The 21,519-nt window shown below is 35.1% G+C and overlaps 1 protein-coding gene across 2 annotated transcripts; it reads left to right on the top strand.

Annotated features, from left to right (window-relative positions):
- Positions 1 to 237: 237 nt before the first annotated feature.
- vsig8a (V-set and immunoglobulin domain containing 8a) lies at positions 238 to 21,150 on the top strand. Of its 2 annotated transcripts, none has more exons than XM_049469042.1 (9): positions 238 to 323; positions 704 to 788; positions 4,370 to 4,449; positions 6,481 to 6,650; positions 8,143 to 8,341; positions 14,836 to 14,988; positions 15,730 to 15,852; positions 17,571 to 17,709; positions 19,219 to 21,150. In XM_049469042.1, the coding sequence occupies exons 2-9, from the start codon at positions 754 to 756 to the stop codon at positions 19,385 to 19,387; spliced, it is 1,068 nt and encodes a 355-aa protein (XP_049324999.1). In that variant the 5' UTR covers positions 238 to 323; positions 704 to 753; the 3' UTR covers positions 19,388 to 21,150. The 2 variants fall into 2 exon arrangements, with proteins under 2 accessions (XP_049324999.1, XP_007229973.3); XM_007229911.3 differs by lacking the exon at positions 238 to 323 and adding an exon at positions 504 to 575.
- Positions 21,151 to 21,519: the final 369 nt, after the last annotated feature.

Genomic DNA, 21,519 nt, shown 5'->3' with positions numbered 1-21,519 from the left:
ACTGTATAGAAAATACTTAAATAATTTCACTCGTTTTCAATGATATTCAGTTTTTTTTTTTGTTGCATTAGTAAATGCTGTGTTATTTCGGTGCCGTTCTCCTGCTGTTTTGTGTTATTTAAGCTCTTTGTTCTCGTTGTTTTGTGATTCTCTCAGTCTCTTTTCCCTCCCCTTTGTTTTTCTGGGTGGAGTAACAGCTCTAGTCACCTGAGATTCGTCCCTCAGGAGCACGGCCTGTCGCCCTGACACCGCTTACCAGCAGAGCTGCGGAGGCACCTGTACAGGTACCACTTCCTGACTGACTCAGGTATTCAGGTATTCAGGTAGGAGTCTGGTGTTTAATTATGCTAATGTATTTGTGTGGTATAGTGCTTTAGTGGGGATATTTACAGCATCAGCCAGCGTTCCCAATGAAACTGTTTTGAGGTTTTATTGCCCTGCTGATCAGCTACAGTCAGCACTGCGCTTCATACATTATTCATATCCTGCTCCACCTGTGGCTGAGCTGCTCTGAGACCTGTTTGAGGAATTAAACGAAAGAAAAAGTGTGTTTAACTGTGTGGCACCTGATCAGCGTAGGTGTACAGAAGAGTAATCTGCTTTAATCAGGGTTAAGAAGAGGTGGGATTGTTCTGAAGGGATAAAATAGCTGTGTTTTATTTATTTTACTGTTTTATTTCGTGTTTTTCATGTTTCTCTGCAGGGATTAAGCAGCATGGACAGCGGCGTCGGGTTTCAGAGGGTTTAATCCAAATGGTTTCGAGTCAAGCTTTGAAAAGCATGGACAGGTAACCTGTTACGTTACTTTTTTTTACAATGATTCTTTAACATTTGTGTTATTTTGTTATGTTAAACTCACTGGTTTTGGGTTGTGGTACTCTGTGTGTGCTCTCAGACTCTGTATTTGCATTCTGATGCTATCTCTATTATCTATGTCCTGTTTGACACTGTGTGTGTGTGTGTGTGTGTGTGTGTGTGTGTGTGTGTGTGTGCGCGCGTGTATATATTTGTATATTTGTGTTTGTATGGTTGTGTTATTTGTGTATTCATGCCGTTCAGCCTCAACACAGTTACTGTGGAAGAAAAAAAATAACAGGAAATGTATGGAGACACCTCAAATACAGTGTTTTTTCAATATTTTAAATTGTTCTACCCAGTAGATTAATACTAAACTCATCCAAACTATGAAGAAAAACACATCTCTGCTGGATTTTCTCAGTCAGTTTTATGAAGTAGAGTCACCTGGAATTCAGGCTTTCAGTTAACAGCTGTGCTGAACTCATCAAGAGTTAAATACTTGTATTTCTTGTATCTTAATAAAGTGTTTGAGAGCATCAGTTAAAGTAAAGTTGTGAAGAGGTAGAGTTACAGGTTTACAGTGAATAGTGAATATTTGAGTGAATGTTCTAATCCAGATTATGAGAAGAAACAACTACTCAGCTAAATAAGGAAAAAAAATAAATCAAGAACTGAATTTTATTATCCCATTCATACTTTAGCGCTTTCAAATAAATAATTTAGATAATTTAGCAAATTTAAACGAATAGTTCAGAAAAAAATTAGCTCTCTCACAGTGTTGCGCTTTTTAAGAAATAATTAAGATACTTTCGTACTGTTTAGAAAATATTCAAATAATTTTACTCCTTTAAAAAAAAACCTTGTGTGTTCCTTCATAGTCCAAACAAATGTTTTAAACATTGTACCAAATACACAACTCTAGGGGCCCGATCACACACACTGTGCAAGGCGCATCATGATGCTCATTGCTATCTTACACCCCTTGCTCCCACGCTGTTAAAATAGCGCCAGCGTTTAGAAATAAATCTACACTGATGGTTTGGTGTGGTGGTCTGGAAGTGAGGTGTTGAGTGTTCAGGTAAATTTTTGGTGTGTTTCTATATATTTTGGTGGTGAAAAAACACAGGAGCGCCACTGAATGATTAAAACCCTGACAACAGTCAATCATCATTCCTACAGGTGCTCCCAGCACTCGTACACCCCCGCTTATAAAACACACACGGACGCACTGCAGAGCACAAACCTAATTTTTAGCTCAACAGTAAGCAAAATAAAGAATAAAATAACACTAAAAGTTAAATAAGAGCGTTTTCTGTTTTTCTGAGATTAAAACCGTGAATTCAGCTGTAACTGGAAATATCTGCACTGCAAAACTGTGCTGGACTGAGGTGCACAGCTTTCCACACGTGCTCACGTTTAGAAGCACGTGCCCAACCATGTGGATGGAGGCCATGCATGCAGTTACCTCGTGTTTACTCCTGCCTCTACCCCTCGTGCTTCTCAGGCAGCAGCAGCCTGTCACTCACACAGACTCAGAGACAGCGCTGTGCATCTACTGCTTGTTTTAAGAATTAAACATTGCAACATGACGTGTTTGATTTAATTGACCTAAGTGACATCATACGTCCTGCGATGTGACTATTGCACATGAGCACATCGCCATGACGATGCTTAAACGATACATCGTGCAGCCAAAGACACACCGACACACCCTAAATCCAGCTGAGTGATCCGTAACTGATCGATAAATACCCTATAGATCACTGAAACAGAGCCCTAGAACTGTACAGAATGTCCAAACTAAAAGTCATTTAGGAAGTTTCGGTGTTTTTTTTTTAAGCTGAGCCGCTGCAGTAGGGCTGTGATTAGTGCGGAAACCTGATAAAATCAGAGAATTTGTTTGATAACAGGACGCAGTGTGTAGAGAGTGGAGTGTGTGCAGTCAGCCTGCAGATAGAGGCTCTTTGTGAGCCTGGGCTGTAATTGTGTTTTGATGGTTGCTCCTCTCGCTAATGTGGAATCTCCATCTCGATGGAAATGTGCTTGGACAGGCATTCTGCCTAATCATCAGCACACACACTGACTCACTGTGCTTCTGGATAACGCTAGAAAACTCTCTCTCTTTTGTCTTTCCTTTTTTTCTGTTTTTTTGTGTGTTGCTTCGCTCCACCAGGCATAAGCATTTGTCTTGAGATCCCCGAGCGATTGAGTGGGATGAAGTCTCACACAAAAGAACACCCAAGCATGAATTCAGCTTATACTCTGCCTCCCGCAAACCCTCGCACACACACACACACACACACACACTCACACACACACACACACACACACACACACACACACACTCACTTAAAATGCTAAACTTACTGCATACATGCTTCTTGCACTGTAAAATTATTATTATTATTATTATTATTATTATTATTATTATTATTATTATTATTATTATTATTATTATTATTATTATAACTGTTGTTGTTGTGATAGATAGATTAATAATATATTCATGACTATATAAATACAAAAATTATACAAAGTGTGAAAATAACCAGCCGTAGACATGAGGTAGTGCAGGTAGTTGTTGTTGTTTGTCATGATTGAGTGGGTCTCAGACATGATGCAAATCAAAATATACTTTATTAAATATAAGTATAAAATAAAAATGTGTAAATCTAGGTATAAGACAATAGGATGGCAATATAAAACAAGGACGATACCAGTAAACAGCAGCAACAAAGAGATAACATAACAGAGGTCAAAACACGGGCAATATCAGAGTGCAGGCAAAAATCAAGGTTGGTAACACAAAGCAAGGTCAAAAACGAGGAATCAATCAATCAATCAATCAATCAATTAATCAATCAACCTTTATTTTAATTCAGAAGTACATTGAGTGCAAACCTTTATTTTCATTGTAGCCGAGCATTTAAAATACAGGGATTGACATGACAAAAAATAATAACTACATTTAATCATTTTAAAATAACAGTAAATAAATGATAAAAATAGATAAAAATAAAAAAAGATACAGGATGATGAATATGAATAAGAATACTTTTACAAAGTACAATAAAAATACAAAAAAAATAATTAAAATAATAATAATAAGAAGAATAAGAATATAAACTAATCAAAATTAGTTTAAAAGCAATCATACAAAACTATAAAAAATAACAAATTAAATAATAAATAAAAGGAAATAAAGAATAAGAGAATCAGAGAATAACTAAAATAAAAAAAATAAAAGTTAAGAATAAATAAGATTAAGTAGAACAGCTACGGGCTGTCTAAAGGTAGTTAGATATTAAAAGTTTAAAATGACTGAGTGACACCAGCGAGCTGAGTTTTAGAGTAAGTTAGTGAGCCCCTTATAGAGTAAGTTTAGAGCCCCTAAACCATGTGGCTACTACTCAGGTGATTTACTTCCTGGAAATTTCATACCCTGTCTCATGTGGTCGGGAGTTACTAAAGCAATGAACTAAACCCATCACTTCTGCTGTGCCATGGTAAGCTGTTTTCACTATGAACTTTGTATTGTGTAAAACTAATTTCTATCTGTTTTTTCATACAGTAATCTACAGAGACCCGCCACTGGAGGAAAGATGAAGTCTTTTACTTTACTGTTCCTGGTAACGTTATCTCTCAGTGCAGGTACGTTCCCAGCTCTTTACATATTTAAAATATTTTTTTTAGCTTTAGGATGTACGTTTATCAAGTTTAAAGTTTAACCTCATGGAAGAAACTGAGACATGTTATACTCTATATAAAATAAACCTAAAGTCAGTGGTCAGTAAGAGTGTCTACCTGTAATTAACTCTAGTATACTATTATTATAATGTCTACATAAAATGAAGCAGCAGCAGAGATGGTATTAGTTAATTGCTGTAGTAATAAAGTATCTAGGTAATAAATCAGGTTAAACTGCACCTGCACAGCCATTTAGCTCAAACATGACCAGTATATTTAAGACTGATACATATAGGCATGACTGCTATCAAATGATTATTAGTAATAGTAATAATAATAATAATAATAATTAATACTTTATAATAAAAACAAATCTAATACTATTATAGCACCTGTAATTAAGTCTTTATTACATTAGAATAAACCAAAATAAACAGCCAGTCTGCTGTTATTCAGTAAAGTTATATATATGTTGTTTAGAACTCCAAAACCGTGTATAATCACTAAGTGCACCATGTGTCTGTCCTGAGGTTGCCCGTTATTCAGCCTCAGAATCGATATGCACTGCGTGGTCGATTGGTTTTTATTTGCTGCTGTTTACAGTCAGAGTCTCAAAGCTTTTTTTTTTGTTGTTGAAAGTTCCCCTCAAAAAAGACGTGATTGCAGAGAAAATTGCAGCAAGCTTTTCTCGACTTTTCTGTAGAGAAACAATCAGAACTCACCGCTGAGACTGAAAACACCTCTGACATTTTTAAGGTCTTGCTTTAAGAAAGAGCTTCTGAGAAAGATCTTAGCTTTTATTTCACATAGTAAACAGAATGAAGAGGTTTTTCCACTTGATGTCTACACTCAGATACATACCTTAGTGAAAAAACAGTAGATTAAAGTATACTAAGCATTATTATGCTATAGTGCACTAAAGTGTTCTTGTAGCCACATTATTATTAATCAGTATATTTAAAGAATGCTAAAATGGAACAGCTTTTTTGTACTTATTATACTATAATTGTATAAAAATAGTACAAAAGTCTTACTTAAATTGTGCTAAGTGTACTTAACTGTACTAAAATGGAATTATTTTAAATATACTTAAGTAACATTTAAACATTTAAACTACTTCATGAATGTAACCCCATAATATAAATATGCTTACAGTAAAATTATAATACATTTATTGAGTATTAAACTGAATCACTATTTATTATACACCAAGTATATTAGAAATGTACTAAGAATTGATGTTAAATATATGTGATCTATTTACACATGAGTGCAAATATACATGCTTCTTGTTCCTGTCTTTTGTAAGTAGCAAGTGGCACACTTCTAGTATACTGTACATTGTTGAGTATAAAAATATATTTTAATATACTGCACTACAATTTTTAGTGTGTTACAAATGTACATTTTTCGTTAGACATTTAAATTTTATTTAACACTGTATCCTATAATATACTTATATCTGTAATATTTTCCTCATTATAATTACAGAGCATTGAAACACATTTTAACTATTATAATTAACGCAATACCTAACTATACATATATATTTTGGAAATTACCAATGTAGTCATTTCATTTACTTTCTAAAAAGTTGTAGAAAAAATGACAAAAGTATATTTGGAAATAGTTATTTTTGGGTTTTTTTTATATTATTATATTTAACTAAAAGTGTCCTTCATAGTAGTCTAGTTATTTAAATACACATTTAAATTATATATTGTAGTTTTTAAAAAGTATGATCAAATTTTACTTTTAAACATTTGGTGAAAGCAATATATTAATGTACTTTTAATATAATTTAAGTAAGCACATACATCTGTATATTTACAGCATACTTAGACATTTCTCAATATATTTTAAGTACAATTAAGTATATATATTGTTTTTCACCAGGTTTAACACAGGTGTAGCAGTGCACAGATACAGTAAATGCCCTGTTTCTGTGGTTTTGAATGAATATATTGAATAAAGTATTTCTCTGATGGTGTGTAGATGTGACTCAGGGTATGAGGGTGAGCTCCAGCGGGCCTCAGACGTTACGTCTGGCTCAGGGCGAAAAGGCGACGGTGGACTGCATCTACACTCCAGACCCTGAGGATGTGGGAGATCTGGATATCGAGTGGTCACTGGTCAGTCCGGACACCACAAAGAAAGACCAGCTGGTGAGGAGAATTGGTGAATTAAAGGCAATATCAATTAATATCATTGTTAGCATTGTTAGCATTGTTAGCATAAATCGATCAATCAACCTTTATTTCCACTCTGTAATACATTGAGAGTAACCCTTTTTCAATGCAGCTGAGCATTAACAAAATTAAAGCGACTGAAAAAATTTTAACTATAAAAACAAGCAAAAAATATAGGATTAAATTAAGAAGAATTAAAATAATCCAGAATAAAAGGATATGCAGACAGGCTAAAAGGTAAAGCAATAGAACAAAGAGATAAACAATTAGAATAACAAAATATAAACACAATTAAAGAAATAGAGGACTAAAATTACAACAGAATTATAAAAAAACTTAAATGTTGGAACTAAAATAAATTTTAAGGAAGTATAAAAAATAAAAGGAAGAAATAAATGAAATAAAAAGCTAAAAGGCCAAAAGTAAAACCAGTAATAAAACTAATAAAAGGATGAAATGAACGGGTTAAAAGGTAAAACATAAAATTAGATAAATAAAAAGACAAAATAATTAAAATTAGTCTTTCTCTTAGCAATGCCACCTAATAAAAATGTGATTGTAAAGCATGCTTGGGTTTCTAGAAAAGGCACTACATGAGTGTAACTTTATTTATCCATTCATTCTTTCATTCATTTGTTCATTCATTATTTTCACGTCTTATTTTTCCCTGTGGTGTTCAAATATTGTCGTTTAGAGTTAGGATTAAACCTACACTGATGGGCGTGATGGTGAGGTGGAAGTGAGGTGTGTTCAGGTAAATTTCTTAGGTATCTTCACAGTGGAAAACAGGTAAAACAGGAGCACCTCTGACTGATTAATACCCTCAACAGTCAACAGTCAACCATCAGAGTCCATTCCTATTGGTGTTCCCAGCACTCGTATATCCCCACTAGTTATACACACACACACACACACACACACACACAGACGCACATACGCACTACAGAGCACAAACCCAACTTTTATCTCAACAATGAACTGAATAAAGAATAAAATAAGATTGCTGTTCTCTTAAATTAGCTGCTGGTGTATCCTCACAGTGTGAACCAGCAGCTCAGCTTCTTCTACTTAGATGCACAAAAGCATCGTGCTGTTAAGATAAGAACCTGCCAAAGTCAGAGCTCACCTGCCTCTTAAAGGGAATGGGCAGTGACACACAGCTTAGCATTGTCAGTGCTCATTGGGGTGTGTAAGTGAGATGCACCTGTGTTGCCAAGATAGCAATGAGCGTCAGAGTGTCGAGGCCTGTCTAGGTTGTATTCAGTTAGTGGAGCTCCAGTGTTTTCCATTTTACCTAAACACACCTCACTTCCAGACCACCACACCCATCAGTGTAGATATATTTAAGCGAATATAGCAATAAGCATCGCAATACACCTTGTGCAGGGTGTATGATAGTGGCCTTGTTGTGTGTATACAGTATATAGAATCGATAATTTGTTGTATATCTGTGTTTTCTGTCTATCAGATCATTTCATACTCAGGTGGAAGAAAGTATATCCACGTCACTCCAGCAGGAGGAGTGGATTTTTCTGCCTCAGACCCGAGTCAGGGTGATGCGTCACTCTCCATCGGCTCAGTTCAGGCTGCCCACAGTGGAACGTACCAGTGCAAAGTGAAGAAATCTCCCGGGGTGGACATGCACAAAGTCTCACTGGTGGTGATGGGTAATGCAGTTTTTTCAGATTTCTTTGTTTCTGCAAACATCCGCTCATGACCAGACATTAACTGCAGGTAGTTAACTTGACCAACAAACCAAAATTTTGGTTATTACAGCTTTCCATCCCATAGCATGTGCCCTATTTTACTTTTTTTTTTTTTTTTTTGGACCGCCACCACCCCTCCTCTTCGGAGGAATATTAATTATTTATTGTTTATTCATTTGATTATTTACAAATTACAACAGTCACTAGTTTTTTTGTTGTGTTTTTTTTTGTTCTTATTTTTTTGTCTTTTGTGAGTATATTTAAGGGGGTTTACAATTGCAGGGATTTAGGAGTAAGACACAGGGGAGGAAGAAAGGGGGATAATTGGGGGAAGATGAGATAAAGGGGGAAAAGGAATAGAAAAGAAGTTGGAAAGCAAGACTGATAGAGAGAAAAGGAGAAAAAAAAGAAAGAAAGAAATGTATGTTTGGATGACTAAACAGAAACATGAACATGTGTGCTGATTTTTGGCCCTATTTTACTGATCCACAGAGAACTGGTCAATTGCAAATTGTATACAGCTTGATTTAGGGCATGTCGGTGTGTCTTTGCTATCGTATCGACAGGAAAAGTATGCTTGTGCGTCTCAAAATGCGTAAAAGGCATTAACTAATTCTCTTAATTAATCATGGGTGTGGTTAATTTGGAGAGTAACGTAAAACAAACCAATCAGTGAGTCACTTGCTCATTATTCTCTTTAAGAGCCAGATGAGCTCTGACTTTGGCGCGTTCGTTTCTTAACAGCGCGGAGCTTTTGTGCGTCTCAGCAGAGACAGATACTGAGCTGCTGGTTCACACTGTGAAGATACACCAGCAGCTTATTTAAGAGAACAGCAATGTTATTTTATTCTTTATTCTGTTTATTGTTGAGTTAAAAGTAGAGTCGGGTCCTGCATGACTAAGATAGGATTGGACGGCTGACTGTAGACTGTTGTCAGGGTTTTAATCAGTCAGTGGAGCTCCTGTGTTTTCCGCCACCAAGATAGAAACAAGCCAGAAATTTACCTGAACACACCTCACTTCCAGATCATCACACTCATGAGTGTAGATTTAATTCTAAACACTGATGATTTTGTAACAGAAGTAAAAAAGACTGTTGATGGGGCTTAAGATAGCAATTAGCTTTGCGACATGCCTTGTGCAGGCTGTATGATAGATCCCTCTGTCTTATTCTTTTTTTTAAATGTATTATTTACATTTATTAGACATTTATAGCATTTAGCTGATGCTCTTATCCAGAGCAATTAACAAGGTTATTTCTATTACACACTTGAGCCAGTGTAGGGTTAGGAGTCTTGCCCAAGGACTCCTATTGGTGTAGAGCAGCATTCAGTCACCCAGAGTGGGAGTTGAATCCCAGTCTCCCACATGATGTGGTAGCTCATAAGCAGGCGGTGATGTTATCCACTGCACCACACCAACCACGTTTAATGTTACATGGCATATCTACGTGCAATACAACGAGTGGATCATAAATAAAAATATGTATATGTCAAAGAATATGTAAAGAACAATATTTGGCTCCTTATATTCTTACTATATTCTTACATTTTTGTTGTAAATGTAGTAAAATGAGTCAAATCATTATCAGCTTGTTGTCAAAAGTAAAAATCTAAATTTAAGTTTGCTAAATCCAGAGGGAATCTAAAGCTTCCAAAATGTGTTTCATCCCAAATAACATAATTCTAATTCATGCCATAGAGGATTAACCCTCATTAGTGCTCATTAATCCACACACTGACTCCAGTGAACCTGTCTCTTTATTTGCGCTTGTTTTTCTGTAGATTTTGCCAGAGATAAAAGAACAGTGTGAAAACATGATGGAACGGGTTTGGCAGCTTTTTCTCTTTCTCTAAAAGCTGCTAAACAAGTAATACAGACTTTTACTGAAACAAGGAAACACAGGATTATTTGGGAACACTCGACTAGTGTAGATTAGAGGCTTCTATTGTATTTACAGAGCTGTTCTTCACACTGTATGTGCTGTATATCCGGCTGCATGAGAACTGTGTTTTAGTTCAGTGAAAGGTGAGCTTTATGAGAACAGTGTTCTGGTGTGAATTGGCTAAAATTAGCTTTTTTAAAAAATAAAAAAAGAGAGAAAAAACAAATGCTGGAATCAGACTGTTGGCTTGTACGTGCTTATTTGCTGCTGATTAAGCGTGAAGATCTTAGAGATGTGGTGACGTTAAAAAAAAACAGCTGACAAGGAAGCCAAATGGTTCAGCGGTTGACGCTGCCACTATGATCGTGAGATCGCTGGTTTAAATCCCAGCCATGCAGCTTGCCATCAGTTGGTCTTGCTCTCTTTGGGTAAATACAGTGGATGGCGCTCTTTCCCCTCATCACTCCTAGGGTGATGTGGATCAGCACAAGGCTGCGTCTGTGAGCTGATGTATCAGAACCGAGTTGCTGCACTTTCCTCCGAGCGCTAGCAGTGTGATGCTACTCGGATACTCCCTTAATTTACCTTGATTTACAAATGAAATGTAAAATTTACTGATGATCAGTGATGGTTTGGAGAGACATGTTATCTGCTGGTGTTGATCCACTGTGTTTTATTATCAAGTCTAAAGTCAGTGCATTTTTTTTTCCATAAAATCTTACAGCACTTCATATCTTACAGCTTCCCTCTGCTGACATATAATATATAGATTTTTATATAATATTCAGATTTTCTGAGACACTGATTTTGAGGGTTTTATTGGCTCTAATCCATAATCGTCATCAATAAAAGAAATAAACGCTTAAAATAGATCACTCTGTGTTTAATACATCTAAATAATAAAGTGAATTACAGATATAAAATACATTTTCAGTTATATTCAATATTTGTTGAGATTCAAAAGTATATGCTTTTATTAAGCAACAAAAAACCTACCTACCTAAGCTATTTTTTCTTAGTAAGATTTCTTTAAAAAAGCAACAACAAAGTCTCAAAAATGAGTTAAGTAACTAAAATCAAGCAAATAAATATATTACATTTTGAGACAAGAGTCAGAATAGTTTGATTACTTTTGTGCTTTTTTGAGTATAAATGACTTAAAACAAGATTAAGTTAGATAATTATTCCTAAAATATGCAAAATAATCTAACACTTCCACAATGTTTAGTAAGATGAAAAGTCTTCTCTGAGAAGAATAAGAAGAAGCCTTAATATTAGACAATTTTAGTTGATACACTGCAAAAAAACTAAATCTTAGCAAGCAATTTTCTCTATGTTTAAGGCAAAAAATCTTATTTTCTTCTCTGATAAGACTAAGAATTGTAAAAGTTAGATTACTTAACTTATTTTAGGGATAATTATCTTACTCAGAATTATTATCTTTCTTAGAATTTTCACCTTATTTTAGATAATTTGAACTTAAAATAAGCACAAAAAGTCAGCAATCAAGTTATTCTGATACTTGCGTTCAGAGGTAAGGTGATTTTTGCTTGATTTAAGTCTTTCTTCACTGATTACTAAGAAAAATTTGCTTACGCCTTTGGCAGATTTATTTGCTTAATATAAGCGTAAAAGTCTTAATTTACATATATTTCGTCTAGTTTTCACCAATGGATGTTTTGCGGTGTAGAATTAGTTTGTAGGATTATTTTTAGCAAGAGAAAATAACTAGTTTTAAGGCAATAAATCTTATTTTTTTCTATGATAGATTTTTTTTTGGTCTTACTATCATAAGTGTAAGATTGTTTTACTTATTTTAGGAATATGATCTTATTTAGTCTCACTTAGAATTTTCACTCTTTTTTAAAGTAATTTAGACTCAAAATAAGCACAAAAAGTTACTAGTCATGTTATACTGATTCTTGTGTGAAAATCTAAGCCACAAAATAGCTTATTTAAAAAAAAAATCTTACTAAGAATTTTTTTTTGCGAAGTTTAAACATTTATGTCTCAATTTACATAAATTTTGTCTAGCTTTTGCCAATGCATTTTTTGCAGTGTAGCTTTAATACAGTATTAATATTAAATGCACGATGCAAAAAAAAAGCATAAAATGAAAGAAAACACACTGAATGACGAGAGATACTGTCCCCAGCATCACAATCACAGCTTTAAAGATCTGAGGATTCAGAGGATCTATTGACATGCAGGAGGACAAAACCTATTGGATTTAGAAGATTTTTGTGCACCAGAGAGGACAATAACAGCCATTTTCAGAAACGCTCTTCGACCCGGAGCTCTTAATACGAATATGGGCATGCTGCTGACTACAGAACGACAGAACAACAATGGATATCAATAAAATAATAATAGTAATAATAATAGTAATATTAATGCATTGTGTTTAAGTGCACGTGGCACAGTGTGAGTGTTAATAACGTAAAAACACAGTGCTCTACATCTCTCACTGCATCACACCAGCCGTTTCCATTATTTTGTCTGTCCTCTTTGAACACCCGGCGCATTGATTTTTCTTTTTTGCTTTGCTACACTCAGCATTTCCTTTATTTCACTTGTACAATTCAATCTCCCTCTGCATTACTTCTCTTAGGCCAGCAGCCACTGCAGCTACACTCTCAGACTAATACTGCCTCCAATCTGCTGCCCGACGTGGAGCTTCCTGTACCTCCTGCTGCTGCTGCTGTCCTTCAGCTCTTTGTGTAAAACCCCTCTGTGTGGAGTAAACAGCCTTCTGCACTAACTAATTTCTATTCCTCTGAGAATTTATATATATATATATATACAGTACAGGCCAAAAAAACTTCTCTTTTTCAATGTGTTTTCTATATTTGCATGACTATTTACATTGTAGATTCTCACTGAAGCATCAGAACTATGAATGAACACATGTGGAGTTTTATGTATTTAACAAAAAAAGATGAAATAACTAAAAACACATGTTTTATATTCTAGTTTCTTCAAAATATCCACCCTTTGCTCTGATTACTACTTTGCACACTCTTGGCAGCATTCTCTCAATGAGCTTCATAAGGTGGTCACCTGATTTTTTTCCAGGTTTTCCAACAGTGTTAAAGGAAGGAGTTCCCAGAGGTGTTTATTAGCACTTATTCACCATCTGGATTGGGTTCAGGTCCGGTGACTGTGGAGGACAGCTCATTTTTTGTTAAGTACATAAAACTCTACATGTGTTCATTCATAGTTTTGATGCCTTCAGTGAGAATCTACAATGTAAATAATCATGAAAATAAAGAAAATGCATCGAAAAAGAGAAGGTGTGTCCAAACTTTTGGCCTGTACTGTACATATATATATATATATATCATCCTTCGCCTTTTTGCACTTTTCGTACACTGTAAAGTCTAACAGAGGTCATGACTTGAGTAAGAAATGTGTCATTTTTACTCAGGTACCAATAAAATCAACTAATAATAATTGTAATAGCTGTTTTTAAGTTCTAGTTAATTACAGGCTGCAGATAACTTAAAAAAAAAACTAAATAAATAATAAAAAGCCATAACAATGTTACTGGAGAGAGGGAGGCGTTAGATCCAAGCGAATATATAAAATATATATATTTTTTTATTATATATGTTTACTCAGGTATATTTATAATTATTTGTTTATTTGATCAATTATCTATAGAATGCTTTAATATTATTCATATCATAATTTGTTTTAATAGAACAAAAAAAGGTGAGCTTTTCTCCACAGAGAAGACTGAAAAATGTTGGTTTCAACAAGAAACCAAAGTTAAAACACAACACAGTTCAAAATATTCAGCGCCCTCGGAGGAAAGCGCAGCGACTCGGTTCTGATACATCAGCTCACAGATGCAGCCTTGTGCTGATCCACATCACCCTAGGAGTGATGAGGGGAAAGATAGAGCACCATCTACTGTACCCACCCAGAGAGAGCAAGGCCCATTCTGCTCTCTCGGGGCTCTGGCAGCTGATGGTGAGCTGCATCCCCGGGATTTGAACCAGCGACCTCTCAATATTTTTTTGGCAGCACATGAGACTGCTAGTAATTTTAAGTATGCTATACATTTACAGTAAATAATTAAGTACTTTAGTACTTAAGTATCAAGCCTTTTCAGACCCTGTGTCAATTACAATCATGGACATCATGTAGTTTTATTTTTTTCAAATGTTTTTTTGCACAGATCACAACACTAATTTAGAGTAATTAGTGTCCATTAGAATATATCATAAACCAGCCAATGAAGCAGTAGCTTAGCCCCGCCCACTGGACTGGACAAAAAAATCTGCAACACAGTCATTAGGGCGTGTCAGCACTACAGGATAAATGAGGCGAAGTAATACAAGCTCATTTTTACTAACTCTTTGTGATTTAATACACTTTATTTGATCATACTTAGGAATAAATATTTTTGTTAATTGGATTTATTGTAATATAGATTTTATTTTATTATTTTTTGTGTGTTTATTACAGACAGAAAGGCAAGATTAGGTAATTAGATTTTACAGTGTATTGTAAGTTACTAAATTTTCACTCTAAATTCTGTAACTCTTCTCTCTCCTGTTGTCAGAGAGGCCGTCAGTGCCGAGGTGCTGGGTGGACGGGGACGAGGACGTGGGACAGCCCGTGTCCCTGCGCTGTGAGTCCGATCAGGGGTCCGGACCCCTTCAGTATCAGTGGAGGAGAGAGAGCGGGGGTCAAATTCCTCCCTCCGTCCTGCAGAGTGAGTGTGCCCTCTAGTGCCGTGGGAATATTACAGTACTGCAGTCTGGAAAAGGGCTCTATTGAAAGCATTTCTACTGTAACAAAACCATTTTATTAAGTGTTCTTCAAAACTTTAAATATACTGTATATAATAATAATAATTATAATAATAATATTAATAATAATAATAATAATAATAATACAGACAAGAAGACATCACTGAAGATAAACCAATTTTATCATAACGTCGCTGTCCAATTAAAAACCAGTTATTTCCAAAACAGCAACTTTACAGGAGAGAGAAAAAACCTTGTGAACCTTCAATTGAAGTCAGTGTAAAAAGAGTTTACTTCAGGTCATTTTGAAGAGTTTCTATTGGTCCATTCTTTAATAAATTTTGGCACAGTGTAAGGGACAGTTTGTCTGTTCAAATTATTTAGTAAACTAAAAATCAACAAAAATGGAGATGTGTTTTTTTATAGGACAGCGACGGTAATAATTACTACAAACAGCAGAATCCTTTCTACTGCATGCCACAAATTATAAAAGCTTAGAAACCATAATGTGACTCATCATACTAATCATATATTTAATAACAGGAATAATAATAATAAAAACAGTATATACAATTACAGCTTTTTTTGGTAAATGAGGACTATTAAAAACCAATAAAAATAAAAGCTAATAATAGGCTTAATAATAATAATAATAATAATAATAATAATAATAATAATAATAATAATAATATTGTTTTTTTTAGGTCCTGTTTCGGGGGAGCTGTTGATCAGTAATCACTCAGTAGAGCTGGCTGGTGTTTATTCGTGTGAAGTAACCAATGCTGTGGGGAAAGAGCGCTGTCGACTCAACCTGCAGGCTATAAAACGTGAGTGTTTCTCACACACACACACACACTGTGTGCTGTTGTTCCATATACTAATCAATGATTGCTGTAACCCAGGGGTCTCAAAGTAGCGGCCCGCGGGCCGCACGCGGTTTCATACGGCCCCTCACGGGTTAACAAAATAAACATACATCTGGCCCGCAATTCAATTTAATTATTTATGCTTTATTATGTTCGTTTTCATATTTTATCTTAACTTGTATTTTGGTGTGTGTGTGTGGTTTTTGTTTTTTTTTTGCTTACGCTGCGTTGCCTGCTTTAATAGTCTCCAGTAGCCTTCAACAGTCTAACCTTGCTGCCGTGGTGTGTCCACTAAACTCCGTAGTTATAAACATCCTGAGGTTAGCAGCGCGCTAACTGACCTGTTTATAATGTAATCCGAGCAGTGCCTCCGTGACGCTGCTCTAAACTGCTGCTGTTAGCTGCTTGGGCTGAAAGATGAACTGTAGAGAGCTGTATTATCCGGTTAGTGGGGTTATTTTATTTCATACACAGAAGAACAAATTTTTAAAAACGCTACAGACTGGCTCAGCTGAGCCCTGTAGCCCGTGGCTGGGCTGCAGCTCTGACTAAGCAAAGACTGCGGGTTTGTGGTGCTGCAGCTGCAGCTCCGACTAGTGGTTGGATGAGGAACTGCTAAATCTGAGGAAATGCTAAATCTGTCACAGCTCACAATTTTTGATTTTATATTTATTAAGCCTTATTTCAGTATCAAACGTTTTGATCAAAGTTAATATAACTTATAAATTAAAAGGATTTATGTTAATAGAGCAACAAGCAACCATTTTTCCATGCAACTGTAATATTTGATTGAATAAATAGTATATTGAGAGTTATTTAACATTAAGGAGTAATTACATTCATTTTGTATTACATCTGGTTACATTTTCTTATATTTATAAGTTACATCTGGCCCTCAGAGGACAGCCAATATGCCAATGTGGCCCTCGGCAAAAATGAGTTTGAGACCCCTGCTGTAACCTATGATGATATAATCTTATAATAACTGTTAACACACCATAATTAATAGTAAAACTTAAAGGAGATCTCTGGTGTAAAATGGACTTTTGTTTGTTTTGTAGTAAAATATGATAAAAAGTACTTACCTTTCTTGTATAGCACACCCCTGCTCTCCTGCAGCTTTCTGAGATACAGTAATTTTGTGCTTTTTTCCCAGCACTCTGTACAACGGCCAAATCGCTTTTTTCACCCGTTATTCAGCTCAATTCAGCTCCACACCGCCTTTCTAGAATCCATGGAGCCTTGATTTTTAAAACGAGGCATTAATAACTTAAACTTAAAGTGCAGAAGAAGCTTATTAAAAACCACTGTTGACATCCTGTAGTGGCACCATCTTTGTACTGATAATGTTATAGACATATATACACATAGGCTCCGCATTGCCTACCTCCTGGTAGAGCAGCGGAGCTACAAAGAAGTGATATGGGATGTAAACAGTGGTTTTAATAAGCTTCTTGTGCAGTTTTTAAGTTATGAATGCCTCATTTTAAATGTCAGGGCTCTCCGGATTCTAGCAAGAAGCTACTTTGAGCTGGATAACGGTGTAAAAAGTGATTTATTGGGGCAAAATATGCCCCAAAGCGGCTGTTGTACAGAGTGCTGGGCAAAAAGCACAAAATAAGACTAGTGACTAATGTCCGTATGTGTGTGTGTGTGTGTGTGTGTGTGTGTGTGTATAGCACCTAACAGAGCTGGGGTGATCACTGGAACAGTGTGTGGATGCTTGCTGCTGATCATCATCCTGGTTCTGGTTATATGGCTGCTGGTGTTTAAGTGGGAACGAAGGCGCTATGAGAAAGAGCTCTCCAACGATATCAGGTAAAACCAGTGATCTGTACAGAAGATAAACTGTTGTTGTGCAGGTGAAGCTAATTTCTACCTTCTGTGACTGAAATAGTAATACAATTTTAAATAATAAAATAAAAAAACTGTACTTTTAGAGAGAAAAAAAAAATTAATACTAGAGTGAAATTCCCATCCATTTGTCATTTATTATTCCAGTCTAAAGTTTAAATGCAACTTCTCATTAAAAGTTTTTTTTTATTTTATTTCTTTATTAACTGTATTTTCCGCAGTATAAGGTGCACTTAAAATTCTAAAATTTTTTCCCAAAAGTCGTCAGTGCGCCTTATAATCTGGTGCTCCTTATGTATTCAATATATTCATTCTACCAGTCAGGTATTAAGAAGCAGTAAAGCCACTCTGCTGAAGTACAGCATTATAAGGGTGAGATTTCAGCAAAGTTTCTTCAGCACTAAGGCTGCAGCAGCAGCATTAGCATTAGCCACTAACCACAGCACTTCAGAGGTGAGTATTTCAGACTGTAGTTGGGTGTTTACTGTGTTAAAAGAAGCTACGTGGGAAGAATTGCTAGCTAATATTGCCCTAAATTAGCGGAACACTGAGTGTTCCTCAGTGTAGCGCTGTTGGCTGGCACTGTTGAAAGTATTGAAATTCTAAGCTTACTGTAAATAAACGGAAGCACTTTACTCACCCAAAGAGAGAAATCTGTGTAGATTAACATCCAGTGCCCGTTTGACTTTAATATAATAAATATAGTATTTTTTTCTACATTGTACATTAATATTAAAACATTAAAAAAACATTAAAAAAATTAAGACATTAAAACGATTAAGGGACACATATGGAATTACGTTGTAAACAGAAAATAGTGTTATTCCTCCACATTAATGCCCCGATCTAAACCTGATTCACTAAGATGGTGATTTGAGGTGATTTAATTGGGATGAGCTGGAGCTTCACAGCGTGAAGGAAAAGCAGAAGATCTGTCCTCAAAGAGAAACCTGATACCTGAAGCTTTTTATAAATTAAATAAAAGAGAATAATGAATATATTTGAAATGTATCTCACATAAATATATAAATGACCATATATTTATTTTCTGTTAAAAATATTACCTTAAATATTTATGAAGACCCCAAAACCCTGCGGCCTTAAGAGAAAATTTCAGTGTTTTAGAATGCTATGTTGGTGTTTTTGGGGAATATATGATTAGATGTTTTGATATGTAGTTTTACTGATATTTTGATAACTGTTTAAATCAGAGTTTGCTTTGAAACTTTAGAAACATATAAATTAATTTAATTTAATTTTATATAATTTTCTCCCCAATGCCAATTTACCAAACCCTTAGAAGAATTAGAAGAATATAAAATATAAAACATATTCTGACTTGTTATTATAAGTAATTCTGCATGTGTTCCCGCATAGCTTTAATATAGTCTTTAGTAGTGCTGTATCTCAGTACGACCCTCCTCCTCCTATATCTAATACTGTACTCTGTGTGTGTTTGCTGGGCTTTTTCAGGGAAGACTCTCCAGCGCCCGAGAGCCGCCCGGCCAGTCGTGGATCTGGCCTACACTCCAGAGCAGCCTACAGTCAGATGAGCCACGCCCACAAAGACCTGCAGTCCACGCCCAGCAGCACCATCTACACCGCCCCCACGTACAACAATACCTACGGATATATCGTCTAACACACACTCAGGAACTACAAAATATGAAATACTAAATACAACGTTTAATTTACCTACAGATAATTATTATTACACTCATATATGTTGTTGATGGTGTGCAATTATGGCGTTTTAACTGTTTTCTGTTATAATCCAAGCTAACAAACATATTAACTAAATGTTACAATTAATATTCTCAGAGATTTCAATCTTCTAAGGTTTCTGAATGTTTTTTGAATGTTTAAATGTTTTATTTAACATTTAAAACATTTTCAGGTAACACTGCTGCAACAACACTTCTATCATTCTTTATTTTTAAGTTCCAATGTTTCCATAACGTTAGTCAAGTATTTGTCTAGCTTGGAACGTTAAAAAAAAATCCAATCATTTTATATTTATTATGTCACATATTGGGTCCTATTTTAGTGATCTATAGGTGAGCCTTCAACCCTGTGCACCGTGCAGCTTGGTTTAAGGGGTGTGTCAATGTGTCTTTGCTATCGTAACGACGGGAAAAGTACACTTGCGCAGCTCAAACCTCGCAAAAGACATGTACTACTTCTCTTAATTAATCATGGGTGTGGTTAATTTTGGGCTTAATATGAAAAAACAATCAGAGTGTCACTCTTTTGCTCATCATTCCTTTTAAGAGCCAGGTGAGCTCTTACTTTGGCGGTGCATCTACCTGGACGTGTCCAACGCTTCTTAGCAGAGAAAACTGAGCTGCTGGTTCACGCTGTGAGAGTGTGTAAGCAGGTACTTTATGGGAACAGCAATGTTATTGCCAAGATAGCGAAGAACATCGAGCGGTTGACTGTTGTCAGGGTTGTAGTCAGTCAGTGGAGCACCTGTGTTTTCCACTGCCAAGATAGCAATACACCTGAAATGTACCTGAACACACCTCATTTCCAGAACATCAGTGTAGATTTATTCAGAAACACTGTTGCTATTTAAGCGACACAGACGGAAGGCATGAATATGAACTGTTGGTGGGGTGTAAGATAGCAATAAGCATTGCGACGCTTTATGTTTTCAGAATGTTCCTGGAATATTATTTCTGTAATATTCCTGGATTCTTTTCAAATCATTGCTAAAAGTTCTCAAAAAGTAGTTCTCTGTTAGCTGGGAAACTGAGTGTGAAGTTTTAAATGTTTTAAAAGTTTTATAGATGTGAAAAGTACATTTCAAGTGAATTTGCCTGAAGGACTGAAGAATTATAATCTTAGATACTTATCATCATTATTTTTTATTTCTTTAATTTAAATAGACCGCATTTTCCTTTTGTGATTTTGTACTAATTTTGTACAGAGAGATAAGAACATTACACTGGATTTAAGAGCGTAACATCGCTCAATTATCAACAGATAAGATCCTAATCAGGGAACACTGTCAAAACTTCATTAACACGCCTGCCTGAACTGATACTGTGAATAGGACACGCCAGAATTCCCATTTTCCAGTCACTTCTGTGATAACCTCACACAGAAAAGGAATATATGTTAAATTTATTTATAAAATACATTGGAAAATGTATGAAAATGAACGAAACAAATCATGAATATACTGCAGTTTTTCTTTTATTTAATTAAAAGAAAATAAATAATATATTTTAAATAAATCACACATATAAAAAAATGAATTCCCATATATTTCTTTTCTGTTTAAAATATTTCCTTAAATATTTATGAACACTCTGCAACCAAAACTCTGCGGTCTTAAGAGAAAATGTCAAGGTTTTAGAATGTTATGTTGCTGTTTTTGGGAGGTACATGATTAGATGTAAATAGATTTGTTATGTAGTTTTGCTGTTATTTTGATATTTTATAACTCTATTTATATCCCCTCCTATGATTTGTACCTTTAGAAAAAATAAAAATCATTATTGTGAAAATGATTGTACTATTTTCTTTTGTTTAATTTCATATAGACATTTGTCTTCCCTATACATTTGGTGTTTAAAAAATGTTTTTCAACATTTGCGAGTTTTTTATGATTTATTTATTAACTTTATTTCAACTGCATTGGAAGCCTGTGTGTTATAATATTTTATATTGACCTTTTTACTTCATAAACCATCCCTAAACAGTAAAAAACATGATTTAAAAGTGTTCTAATTCACATTAAATTAAGAATTATGAATTAAACTGGCCCTA

This window comes from Astyanax mexicanus, chromosome 20 (assembly GCF_023375975.1).
Source record: "Astyanax mexicanus isolate ESR-SI-001 chromosome 20, AstMex3_surface, whole genome shotgun sequence".
NCBI classification, from domain to species: domain Eukaryota; kingdom Metazoa; phylum Chordata; class Actinopteri; order Characiformes; family Acestrorhamphidae; genus Astyanax; species Astyanax mexicanus.
This window is presented reverse-complemented; position numbering and strand designations above follow the sequence as displayed.